Source organism: Mesoplodon mirus, assembly GCF_964341445.2.
Source record: "Mesoplodon mirus genome assembly, chromosome: 5".
Taxonomy (NCBI): Eukaryota; Metazoa; Chordata; class Mammalia; order Artiodactyla; family Ziphiidae; genus Mesoplodon; species Mesoplodon mirus.
In genome coordinates this window covers 33,835,578-33,848,849 of record NC_138980.1, presented here as the reverse complement: position 1 = coordinate 33,848,849, position 13,272 = coordinate 33,835,578, and the positions used below count along the sequence as shown (strand labels likewise).

Here is a 13,272-nt window from a genome sequence, read left to right as displayed (position 1 = left end):
GGCCAGGACAGGAATAAAGACGCAGACGTAGAGAATGGACTGGAGGACATGGGGAGGGGGAAGGGTAAGCTGGGATGAAGTGAGAGAGTGGCATGGACATATATACACTACCAAATGTAAAATAGCTAGCTAGTGGGAAGCAGCCGCATAGCACAGGGAGATCAGCTCGGTGCTTTGTGACCACCTAGAGGGGTGGGATAGGGAGGGTGGGAGGGAGACGCAAGAGCGAGGGGATATGGGGATATACGTGCACATATAGCTGATTCACTTTGCTGTACGGCAGAAACTAACACACCACTGTAAAGCAATTATACTTCAACAAAGATGTTTAAATAAATAAATAAATAAAATAATGCTTCATATTCCCTTGGGAGTATTTAAATAGTTATCTAAAACACAGTTACACACATGAAGTTAAAGTAAGGAACGTGGGAGAGAATGATTAGTCTTTGCAGTCTATTTACACACAGCATTGTTAACAAAGAACTATTTACTCTCCTTTTCACAAAAAAAGAAAAAAAAAATGGCCAAGGTATACAGTCATGATCTAGATCCAGGAAATTATACAAGCAGACCTCAGAGACACTGTAGGGAGGGTTCCAGACCACCTCAGTACAGTGAATATCACAGTCACACATAAAAGTTACGTTTACACTGTTCTGTAGTCGGCCAGGTGTGCAGTAGCGTTATGTCTAAAAAAAACAACATACACACCTTAATTAAAATTACTTTATTGCTAAAAAATGCTAACCATCATCTGAGCCTTCAGCAAGCCATCTTTTTTTGGGGGGGGGCGCGGGGGGCAGGATCTGAGTTCCCCGACCAGGGATTGAACCTGCACCCTCAGCAGTGAAGGCGCCAAGTAGTCCTAACCACTGGACCGCCAGGGAATTCCTAGCGAGTCATCATCTTTTTGTTGGTGGCGGGTCCTGCCCCGATGCTGTGGACAGGGCGGCCGTGGCCATTTCTTAAAATAAGACAATGAAGTCTGCCGTATTGGTGGCCTCTTCCTCTCACGAACATTTCTCCGTGGCGTCCGATACTGTTTGATGGCATTTTACCCGCAGGAGAACTTCCTTCACAGTTGGAGTCAATGCCCTTAAACCCTTTATCAACTAAGTTATATAATATTCTAAATGCTTTGTTGTCATTTCAACAATCGATTATGTCACGTCTTACATGGGCGAGGTTCATGGAATCCCAAAACAACCACAAGAGTAACATCAGATTTCACAGACTACAGATCACCATCACGTAATAATGAGATAGTCTGAAAACTTGTGAGAATTACCAAAATGTGACACAGAGACAGGAAGTGAGCAAATGCTGTTGGAAAAATGGCAGCAACACGCGTGCTCCCTGCAGGGTCGCCACAGACCTTCCATTTGTGAAAAACGCAGTATCTGCGAAGCACAACAAAGCGAAGTGCAAAAAAATAAGGCCTGTCTGTACCAAAAACATGAAATAGAAATATTTTAAGATCTAAAGTATAAATAGCTAACACGTATCACTGACACTGTTTTCAAAAAAAAGAAGGTGGAGATGCAAGCATGACGACATTTTCAAACACCTTGGCCTGTTCTGAGCAGGGTCACACTTCACCACAGAGCAAACAGTACTGAAACGGATGTGTGATTCAGAATTTACCTGAGAACAAAGGATACAACCTTCCCTCATATATGAACCCGGCAGCCATAATAAAACAGCCATTTCAATACTGCCTGCTCAGCAGAGTTCCCTGGGACACTTAAAAATCCCCAGGATCCCCAGGCCCTCCCAGAGGAGTGGAGTCAGACTTCGAGGACTGAGGCCCAGAGAAGCTGCCGTTGACCCTGAGGTGCTGGCAGGCTGCAACTCCACACAGCTGGACCCTGGACTTTTCTTTTTTTTTTGGCGGTACGCGGGCCTCTCACTGTTGTGGCCTCTCCCCCTGCGGAGCACAGGCTCCGGACGCGCAGGCTCAGCGGCCATGGCTCACGGGCCCAGCCGCTCCGCAGCATGTGGGATCTCCCCGGACCGGGGCGCGAACCCACGTCCCCTGCATCGGCAGGCGGACTCTCAACCACTGCACCACCAGGGAAGCCCTGGACTTTTCTTTTAGACATCTTTTTAAGAGATTCGGGTTCACAGCAAAGCTGACTGGGAGGCAGAGGTTTCCCACCCCCCGCCCCACGTGTGCACAGCATCCCCACTAGCAGTATCCCCCACCAGTGTGACGTGTGTTACAACCGATGAACCTACACGGACACGTCGTTATCACCCAGCAGCCACAGCTGACAGAGGTTCACTAGTTTGTGGGCTTGCACACACACACACTGACCCGCACCCACCGTTACGGCGTCACACAGCGTAGTTTCACTGCCCTAAAACCCCTCTGTGCCCAGCCCATTCATCCCTCCTCCCCCCAATCCTCGCACCATTGATCCTTCCCCTGGCTCCAGAGTCCTGCCTTTTCTAGAATGTCCCAGAGTTGGAATCACAGTGTGTAGCCTTTACAGACTGGCTTCTTCCTCTCGGTCATGTGCGTTTAGGGTTCCTGCGTGTCTTCCGTGGCTTGATGGCTTTCTTCTTAGTGCTGAGGGACACTGCATCATCTGGATTCTCCGTCCACAACGTGGGCGACATCATCTCTGCTGCCTCGTCCCCTGCCGTCTTCCAGAGGTGCTCTCCGGATCGTCCCGACATGCCGGTCCTGCCACCACCCAGAGCTGCTCGCAGACGCCCTGGCTCAGGACCCAGAGCCCCAGCACCCTGCTCTCATGAGCACCAGCGCCAGCAGTGCTCAGACCTTTGGGGGCTTGGACGGGTTGAGACCGCCGCCGCCGCCGCCGCCGCCAGAGATGGGTGTAACGACAGCAGCATTTCCAGGGCATGCCAGTGTCAGACCAGAAACATTTCAGAAGTCGTTATGATACACGACCAGGGAGGGCTCTCCCCGTTATTCCATCCACCTTGCCAAGAACCACCCAGCTGCCACCTACGACCACTGCTTCCACAAGAAAATATTAACATTTTAACCCAGAGACGTAGGCGAGTCAGTGTCGAGACGAGAGAACGTCTCCTGACGAGATGCAAGCAGGACCCGCAAGGAGGGCACTGTCCTGTGCTCACCTGGCCGGGCATGGGCACCGGCACCTCTGCAGCCTGAAGAGCCAGGCCTCCTGCAGAAGCCCAAGCTGAGGCCCACCCTGGGGTCAGGACCCTTCACCATCCCAGCAACGAACACAGCCAGGGCACGGTGCTGAGCAGTGCAACGGACAGAGACCAGACAGCCCATCCAGACCACTGCCACCCAGTCCACCCTACAAGCCCCTCGTCCCCGCGCTCAGCCCCCGGGACCCCACGCAGGCACGTCAAGCAGCTCCTGACGGCCAATCATGGCCCTTCTCGTCACCCAGTCGCCCTCGGCTCGGACTGGAGCCGCACCTCGGCAGAGACAGAAGCAGATGGGTGGGGGCCGGGGGCTGCAGGAGGGGAAATGGGGACTGTAGAGTGGGCACAGCATCTCTGGTGGGGTGACGAAAATGTAAAGGTAGATCATGCTGACGGCTGCGCGCTTTTGTAAATACACTAAAACCTTCACTGAATTTCACACTTCAAGCAGGTGGATGCTAAGCTATATAAACCATACTGTCTCAATAAAGCCGCACAGAGAAAAACCACTTCAGTGCCACCAGAATGGAAAGACGTTATTTGACGACACGTGACCCGACGGGCCTGCGCCTCTGGTTCTGCAAATGCTCACAGCACTAGTCTACACCGGAGTGGCAACCCTCCTCCCTGCAGGGCGACAGCGGCCCGGAGACCCGGCCCAGCAGTGGCCTCCAGGGCCCGAGTCACTCCAGTGGAGGAGGAGGAGACCCTCAGCGCCGGGGTCCCCCGGCAGTGGACGGCGATGGTGACGCCAGGACTCACCCTGAGCCTCCGCGCCCAAGTAAGCGCTGGTGCCAACAAGAGCAGATCGGAGGATTCATGGTGGCACGCTGGGGGGGCCGAGCCTCGGGAGACAGCGAGGGGGGTGCGCCCGTCCTGCCTGTGCCCACTGCGGACCCGGGCACAGCCAGGGGGCCCGGGACTTGGCCATGGGGCCACAGTCAAGTCTCAGGCTTCCCGACCTTCGAATCCCACCCCCCACCCCCAGCAGAGCTCCCAGTGCAAAGGCTCTCAGCTCTGCGGCCGTGCCCCCAGGGGACGCTGGGCCACACCTGGGACGTCCCTGGTTCTCAGACTGGAGGGTCTGGCAGGTAGTGGGTGGGGCCGGGGAGGCTGCTCCACACCCCAGCGCCCAGGAGAGCCGCTCCCCAGGGGATGAGCAGGCCCCCGAGTCCACGGTGCCAAGGGGGCACCCCAGCATCGAGCCTACCTAGGTCACCATTCCTTCCTTGTTTTTTTTTGTTGTTGTTTAATACTTTTGGCCACACCGCACGGCTTGTGGGATCTTAGTTCCCCGACCAGGGATTGAATCCATGCCCTCAGCAGTGAAAACGAGGAGTCCTAACCACGGCACCACCGGGAATTCCCCCCTCCTGCCTTTCAACCTCCTAGAATTGTTATGCAAATGGCCATTCTCAGGGGCCGGTGACCCGCACAGACACAGCCCACTACAGACTTGGTCCTCACAACTGCCACCGCCCACAGCCTGGCCACCCACTGCGCCCTGCCCGGACTGTGCCCTGTGAATAACTCCTCCAAGTCAGGGAGAGCTGAGAGCCTTATGCTGGGAGCTCTGCTGGGGGGACGGGCTGGGGGTCGAAGGTCGGGAAGCTTGAGGCTTGACTGCAGCCCCACAGCCGATCCGTGGCCGAGTCCCAGGCCCCCCGGCTGTGCCTGGGTCCGCAGTGGGCACAGGCAGGACGGGCGCGCCCCCCTCGCTGTGTCCCGAGGCTCGGCCTGACCAAGGTGCCGCCACGAATCCTCCGTTCTGGTCTTGTCGGGCACCAGCGCCCAGACTCGGGCACGGAGGCTCAGGCAGACAGCGTCACGAAGGCTGCAGATGGCACTACGCCGAGGAAAGAGTAAAGGCAGGCGAGGCCCCGGTGGCTGCTGCTGGGAACGGGAGCCACAGGAGCGCTTCTAGTGGGCGCGACGATGCCCTGGAGGCCAAGGCTGCTCCTGCCCATGCTGCTGCGGTGACCGCCCTCCCACGCAGGGCGCTTCACCAAATGTCCCAGGCGGGAAACAACCCAGAGGTCCGGCAACAGTCCGAAGGATAAATCAACCACAGCAGACCCCTGCCGGCGACCAAAGCGAACAAGCCACCGTGGCCCTTCCCCGCAGCAGCAAGAGAGAGAGGCGGCCACTGACACCAGCCTGCAAGCAGAAGTAAGCGAGACGTTCAGGGACATTTAAGGGACAAAACTATAAGCAAGGCAAGGAAGTTACCCTCGGAGAACTTAGCATAATTATCATGATACTTAAGCTGTACAAATGTGCATTATACACTTCACAACTAACAAGAGTTCGAAAAAAACACACAAATCTAGGAGACTCACCCTGTGGGCTGTTTAGGAAACCTCCCCGTTTCCCTTCACTCTGACATCCAGTGTGGGCCTCCCGCACAATGACCGACTCCCTGACACCAGCTGGGTGTCCCAAAACTCAGTTCGGATCTGACCCTCTCTGCCTGGCGTCAGTGCAGACCCCACAGGCTGAGGGCTCAGCCACAGGTCTGTCCCCACCTCACACACCCGCCAGCTGTAAACCAGAGTTCCTGTGACCCGCTTCTCCGCAGGGAAGCACTTACTCAAGCACTTACTCGTGTTTTCCAGTTTATCACACAGTGAGAGGCACGACAAAGGATACAGATAAACAGCTGGACGAAGAGGCAGCGAGGGTGGGGTCCAGAGGGTCAGGAGGCAGAGCTTCTGTCCTCGTGGCACATGGATGCTGTCACCAACAGAGAACCTCCCTGAGCCTCACACTTTAGATTTTTATGGAGGCTTCATCACGTAGGCATGATCCATCATTAACTCCACCTGCAGCCCCTCTCCCCTCTCCGAAGGATTGGCAGACGAGCGGGTGTGAAGCTTCAAGCCACGGCCTGGTCTTTCTGGTGACCAGTCCCACCCAGGAGCCCACCCCGGATCATCTCATTAGAACAAAAGACACTCCGATCACCCAGGAAACCCCAAGGGATTCAGCAGCTCAGTGTCAGGAACCAGGGGCAGCGACCGAATATCCCAACAAGGATGCCCCTAGTACCTCTGTTGCTTAGGAAACGACAAAAGTTCCAGGAGCTCTGTGACAGGAGCAGGGACAAAGGCCATCTCATCTCACAATAGCACAGGGTCCAACAACACAATGACAGCACAGGGGACAAGGGACGCCTGGATGAAGGGCCCAGCATTATGGAATTCTGAGAAATTTTCCTTTATCAATTTGGGTCAGGGGTTCTCATCTGGGCAATCCCAACCCCCACGGGACACTGGGCCACGTCTGGGGACATTGTGGTTGTCAAGACTGGGCATGGCCTGGTATCAGATGGGCGGGACCAGAGATGCTGCTCCACACCCCAGAGCGCCCAGGCCAGCCCCCCTCAGAGGAATGACCCAGCCCTGATGTGGGCAGTGCCGAGGGGGAGAGACCCTGACTTAGGGTAACAACCCATTTACTAAACATCCTATCTTCACTCTTCTCAGAAGCTGTTAAAATAAAAGGAATCTTACAAAAATAGCTTAAAAGCACCAAGTGCTTAGCCATGCCAGACATAACACGTGCTTCAGTCACTGTCCCCAGAGCAAGGGCCAGCCCCGCACACACCGCACAGCCCAAGGAGCCCCACACACCTCGGCACCAGGATGAACCCCAGGAAATTGCCCTTCTTGAGGTCAGAAGCACTAGAATATCAGCACTTCACACAGTTCCCTCTTAATCCCAGATTATACCCAATTTCAAAATATCTCTCTACAGTCACCCCTTGTTATCTGTGGGGGATTGGTTCCAGGGCCCCCGAAGACACCGAAATCCTCAGACGCTCAAGTCCCTTGTATAAAATGGTGCAGACTTGCATACAACGTGCACACAGCCTCCGGTACACTTTAATTCATCTCTAGATGACTTACAGTACCTGATACAATGCAAGTGCTGTGTAACTGGTTGCCTGTGTTCAGCAAATTCAAGTCTTGCTTTCTGAAACTTCCTGGAATTTTTTTTTTTGGAAATTTTTAAAAAATGTGTTTAATGTATGTAAAAGCATATATATGATATATGCTTTAAAAAATATTTACTTACTTATTTATTTGGCTGTGCCAGGTGTTCGTTGCAACACGCGGGATCTTCGTTGCTTCGTGCGGAATCCTAGTTCCCTGACTAGGGATCGAACCCAGGCCCCCTGCGTTGGGAGCGTGGAGTCCTAACCACTGGACCACCGGGGAAGTCCCGAAACTTTCTGGAATTTTTTAAAAAATACTTTCAATACACAATTGGCAAATACAGAACCTGCAGATACACACAGCCGACCATACACAATTAAAACTGAATTTTTTAAAGTTCAGAAACTTCGGGAATTCCCTGGTGGTCCAGTGGTTGAGAATTCGCCTTCCAACACAGGGGATGCGGGTTCGATCCCTGGTCGGGGAACTAAAATCCCACATGCCACGGGGCAACTAAGCCCACGCGCCGTAACCACTGAGCCCATGCACCACGACGAACACCCGACACAGCCAAAAAAATAAACAAAATTTAAAAAATTTTAAAACAAATAAATAAAAACAAAGTTCAGGGGACTTCCCTGGTGGTGCGGTAGACAGGACTCTGTGCTCCCAACGCAGGGCGTCTGGGTTCAATCCCTGGTCAGATCCCACATGCATGCTGCAACTAAGAGTTCGCATGCCACAAGTAAGGAGCCTGTGTGCTGCAACTAAGACCCAGTGCAACCAAATAAATAAATATTTAAAAAGTAAATAAATAGGGCTTCCCTGGTGGTGCAGTGGTTGAGAGTCCGCCTGCCGATGCAGGGGACGCGGGTTCGTGCCCCGGTCCGGGAAGACCCCACATGCCGCGGAGCGGCTGGGCCCGTGGGCCATGGCCGCTGGGCCTGCGCATCCGGAGCCTGTGCTCCGCAACGGGAGAGGCCGCAGCGGTGGGAGGCCCGCGTACAGCGGGAAAAAAAAAAAAGTAAATAAATAAATTTAAAATAATTCAGAAACTTCAGGTTAAGTGGGTCGGAAGTTTTTAGACCCAAGAGAAAACGCTCAGACACCACCCAAACCCTGGCTGATACTGCTGAGTGTCACCCGATGGAATAAGCTGTGGCACCGAACAGAAAACATGGAACCCACCTCAACGCCACTGGGGGGCAGGATACATAAACTGCAGTGCCCCCACGTGGAACCCACACTCCTGAGGGCTCAGCCCTCAGGAGCACTTGGCGTGTGTGGACAGCACTCAGGAAGGATAACAGGCAAGACCAGGACAGAATCTTAACAAACAGAACCTCCCTCAATTTCTACGCACAGAAAAAATTCTCAAATTGATTTCTGGGGAGAAGAATGTTACCTTTTGACTTAATAAACGCTAAGCTCATTACAAAAAGTTACGGGTATAATTTAAAAGACTGAAAGAAAAACCTTTCCCCAAAACATGGAAAGTACTCATAAGAATGAAATGTTAAAAAGTCATTTGTTTTTTCCTAGTCATACCCAAGTTTTGGAAGCAAGGACATTGGCAAGTGAATTTCCACCTACCTGCCAACATTACCTGTACTGTATCTTAGGGACTGAAACAAACTCAAGCATCCAAGAAACAGGTGAATTAGCCCACTGTTTCTCAAACTTCTTTGACTCATTGGAAAACATATATTTTCCATGGTAACCCAACTCCCAGGCCTGCATACACTTACTATCATAAGCTGAAACAAAAGTTTCAAAAAACAAGTTACTCTACCAGTGATCCGGATTTTCTAGTTTCTTCTTTTGGGGGCTCACAGAAGCCTGCATTCTGTTACTTGCTGCACCTTCATAGGCACTCAGCAAGGTGGAGACGTGGCTGTCACCCCCACTTCAAAACATCAGGGGGCTCTCCCCAGGTCACCCAAAGAGACCCAAGAACCAGGATGCGGGTCTCCCAAACGTCACACACTAAACCACGCTGCCTTTCCACATGGCTTTTAAAGTCACTGCTAAGCCTCACTTCTGTGGTGCCGCACAGAAGTTTTAAGCTAAAATCTATTACTTTGGGGACTTCCCTGGTGGTCCAGTGGTAAAAAATCTGCCTTACAATGCAGGGAACGCGGGTTCGATCCCTGGCCGGGGAACTAAGATCTCACATGCCGCAGGGCAACTAAGCCCACGAGCCTCAACTAGAGCCCACGTGCCACAAACCACAGAGCCCACGCACTCTGGAACCTGCACGCCACAACTACAGAGCCCATGCGCCACAACTAGAGAGAAGCCCATGCACCACAACGAAAATCCCACGCACCTCAACTAAGACCCGATGCAGCCAAAAATAAATTAAATAAATAGATAAAAAGTAAATAAGTAAATCCTTAAAAAAAAAATCTGTTACCTTGATGGGAAACTATACTGCTGCCAGAAGTCTTCCCTGGAATGTGTGGGGCGGGGCGGGGTAGAAGGGAAGAACTCATCTTGGAGCTAGAAGAGTCACCCCACAGCCACCTGCTGTGCTCCAGAACATCTGGCACCAGTAATGACCCTCCAGATCACAACTCTTCTGATGAGGAAACCTCCAAATCCCGATGCCGCGTCTGTGGGAATCGCCAACAGGCTAAGGGCAGTATTTGCATGGAACCTTGCCTTGAGGACTCCCAGCACCAGCGCCTCCACCACCAAAACCCCGTTTAGTGGGCTCCGAGCCTGTGGGGACAGTGCCATAATCCCCACCAATTCCAAATGAATAGAGCACGGTCCAGGGTACTAATGACAGGCACACGCCGTAAAAAGCAGACCCCCCTAACAGCATTGTGCGTCTCTCTACTGGTAAGACCCCTCGGCCCCTCCTCAGAATCCTGGAACAGACTGCTCAGTAACATCCACTAACCAAGGCGGGAAAATCAGGAGGCCAACCGGCACAGAAAAAGAAATCTAAGGGTGCAGACACCTTCCAAATTCTCTTAGCCATGCTTAGTATCTAAAATGCAGGCCAGGGCTTCCCTGGTGGGTCAGTGGTTAAGAATCCGCCTGCCAATGCAGGGGACACGGGTTCCATCCCTGGTCCGGGAAGATCCCACATGCCGCGGAGCAACTAAGCCCACGAGCCACAACTACTGAGCCCGCGTGCCACAACTACTGAAGCCCGCACGCCTAGAGCCCGTGCTCCGCAAAACGAGAAGCCACCGCAATGAGAAGCCCGTGCACCACAACGAAGAGTAGCCCCTGCTCGCCGCAACTAGAGAAAGCCCGTGCGCAGCAACGAAGACCCAACGCAGCCAAAAATAAATAAAATAAATATTTTAAAAATTGAAATAAAATAAAATAAAATGCAGGCCAACCAGCTACTCTTTCAACTCAAAGAGAAACTGAAAATCAGACCAAGAGTTCCCTACACTTGCAACCAACGCAGCTGGCCATAACTTCCAACGTGATGCAAAACCCAAGTGTAGCCAGAAAAGAGAAGGGGTGACAGAAATGAACCAAAACAACCTAATTACATTTCAGCGAGGTCACACCCATTCTGAGAAAGTGCAACAAAGAGGCAAGGAACTCAGGCTCAGCTGAAGGACAGAGCCCAGGGCCCTTGGTGCCTCCCAGCAAATTCCTTAACTTCTCTGCACCTTACTCCGGGTACTGCTGGGCTTTCCCGGGAGCCACTGTGAGGGCCGGCGGGGTGTAATCTGGTAGTGGGACCTGCACGATGTCTAACAGCTGCTCTCCATCGGGCAACCTCACTCTCCAGCCAGGAAAAGGGGACCTTCTCCAACACCCCATTGTGTAAGTGCAGGCTTGGGCGTCCATCCATGGAAGTCAGCGGTCTGGTGGTCACTAACTGTCCCCGATCCTCCTAAATCTAGGTCACAGGTTGGGGGGTGGCGGGAGGGAAGAAAATGGTGCCCACGATTACAACATTACTTCTGGAAAACCTTTTCTCCCCGACTTTCGGATGTCTAGTTTATGTCGGCTTCCCTATTCCAGGACCCCTGAGCGGCTTCCTCATTTCGGTCTAGGACATCCGCTGCCCCACCCCATAAGAGGCGCGGCCCCACCTTCCGGGAGACACGGGCCCACGAGGCAAGGCCTGGACGTGCGTTTATCCCACCAGGGGTTCCCCCGCGGAGAGGCGGGTTCCCCAACCAGGAGTCCGAGGCCTGGGGCGGGGCCGGGGGCCCTCTCTTTTGAACAGGAGACCGAGAACCACACTCAAGATTGGAGATCCACCGCTGGGGGGGCGGGGGTGGGCTGTGAAGTCTCTTCCGGGCCACCCTCGGGGAGGAGGAGGCGGGCCCCCAACGCCAGGCAGTAAACTGAGGCTCGGAGACAGAGCGGGCGTGCGGAGGCCCAGGCCGCGGGCAGCCGGGGCTCGAGCCGGGAGCGGAGCCTCGGGGGCGGCCTGGGGGCCGGAATCAGGGGCAGAGCCGGGGTCGGGGTCAGGGCCGGGGTCGGACTGCGTCGGCGCGAGGGTCCGGGTCCGGAACCGGGCCCGGGCCGGCGCGCCGGGCTCACCTCGTCCTCCTTGTGGTTGCGGATGCCGCGCACCAGGTCCTGCAGATTCTTGTCGAACATGCGGTCGATGCTGCCCTTGACCATCTTGAGGGCCATCGCGGCGGCTGCCGCCGGGCCCGAACCCCGGGAGGCCCGCGGCCAGGCGCCCTGAGGGGGCCCGGGGGGCCGCGTCTGCCGCCCGCGGAGCGCTGCGCTGCCAGCCGCCGCGGCGGGGCGGTCTCCCAGGCCAGGTCGGCGGCGGTTGGCGGGGCGGCGGCTGCAGCGGACCCGCTCAGCAGGCCGCGCTCCCCTCCCCTCCGGCTCCGCGCCGCTTGCAAATGGCGGACAAAATGGTGGCCGGTCAGCTGACGGCGGTAACCCGGACCGGGCGGCCCGCCCCCAGAGGCCCCGCCTCCCTATAAACCCCGCCCCTTCACCCCGAGACGCCGCGTTTCCCTGACGACGCCAGACAGCCCAATGGAAACGCAGACAACGGCCTCCGGGACGCTCGGCCACGCCCCCTCCAGCTCAGGGCTCTTCCCTCTCATAGGTCAGTGACCTCCGGAACTCCACCTACTTCCTCGTTCCGGTTGTAACCACGCCCTCTACGCTCTCCCTCCCTGGCCCGCCCCTCAGTTAAGTGACATGTGTGGGCGGGCCCATCTGTGGGCGGGGCCTGCTATGGGCGGGGCGCCCACGTGGAGCTTCCCAGGGTGGTTCCTGGAGAAGAATCCAGCTCCGCCCTTTCTGATTCTAAAAGCTGACGGTGTCAGAGAACCTCCAAAACCGACTCTGCGGCGAACAGATCCTGAGTCTCCTGCATATCTCGCAAAATCCTGTGATATGGGCAGGACAGCGATTAACATGGCCACGTGGAAAAACTGAGGCCCAGAACTAGGACTTCAACACAGTCTTTCATTCAACGAACTTTATTGACAGCCTACTATGTGCCAGGCCTTACCAGTGAATGAGATACACTTGGTTCCTGCCCACCGGGATCCACCATAAAGAGAATAAAAAAGCAAGCCACAAACTGGAGTAAGATATTAGCAATACATATATCTAACAAAGGACTTATATCCACAATACAGTTAAACAGAAAATAAAGCAGAACCAAACAAAAATTCCTACAATTCGCAAAGAAAAAGACAAACCAGTTAAAACATGGCAAAAGACTGTGAATATGCATTTCACAAAAGAAGATATCCAGGGCTTCCCTGGTGGCGCAGTGGTTGAGAGTCCGCCTGCCGATGCAGGGGACGCGGGTTCGTGCCCCAGTCTGGGAAGATCCCACGTGCCGCGGAGCGGCTGGGCCCGTGAGCCATGGCCGCTGGGCCTGCGCGTCCGGAGCCTGTGCTCTGCAATGGGGGAGGCCACAGCAGTGAGAGGCCCGCATACTGCCAAAAAAAAAAAAAAAAAGAAGATATCCAAATGGCCAATAGGCTGCTGTATCTCAGTTATGAGGGAAAAGTAAATTTAAACCACACTGAGATATTTCTGTACCCCACATAAAAGTGGCTAAAATTAGGGCTTCCCTGGTGGCGCAGTGGTTGAGAGTCCGCCTGCCAATGCAGGGAACAGGGATTCATACCCCGGTCCGGGAAGATCCCACATGCCGCGGAGCAGCTGGGCCCGTGAGCCATGGCCGCTGAGCCTGCGCGTCCAGAGCCTGTGC

General features: G+C 54.5%; 1 protein-coding gene across 3 annotated transcripts in view; it reads right to left on the bottom strand.

Annotated features, from left to right (window-relative positions):
* The window catches only part of AP3D1 (adaptor related protein complex 3 subunit delta 1), a 46,967-nt gene extending 35,018 nt beyond the window's left edge, over positions 1 to 11,949 (bottom strand). For all 3 annotated transcript variants that reach the window (XM_082623887.1, XM_082623888.1, XM_082623889.1), the window contains exon 1: positions 11,619 to 11,949. In XM_082623887.1, the coding sequence (XP_082480013.1) occupies positions 11,619 to 11,714 (96 nt within the window). In that variant the 5' untranslated portion in view covers positions 11,715 to 11,949. The remainder of the gene's footprint in view (positions 1 to 11,618) is intronic.
* Positions 11,950 to 13,272: the final 1,323 nt, after the last annotated feature.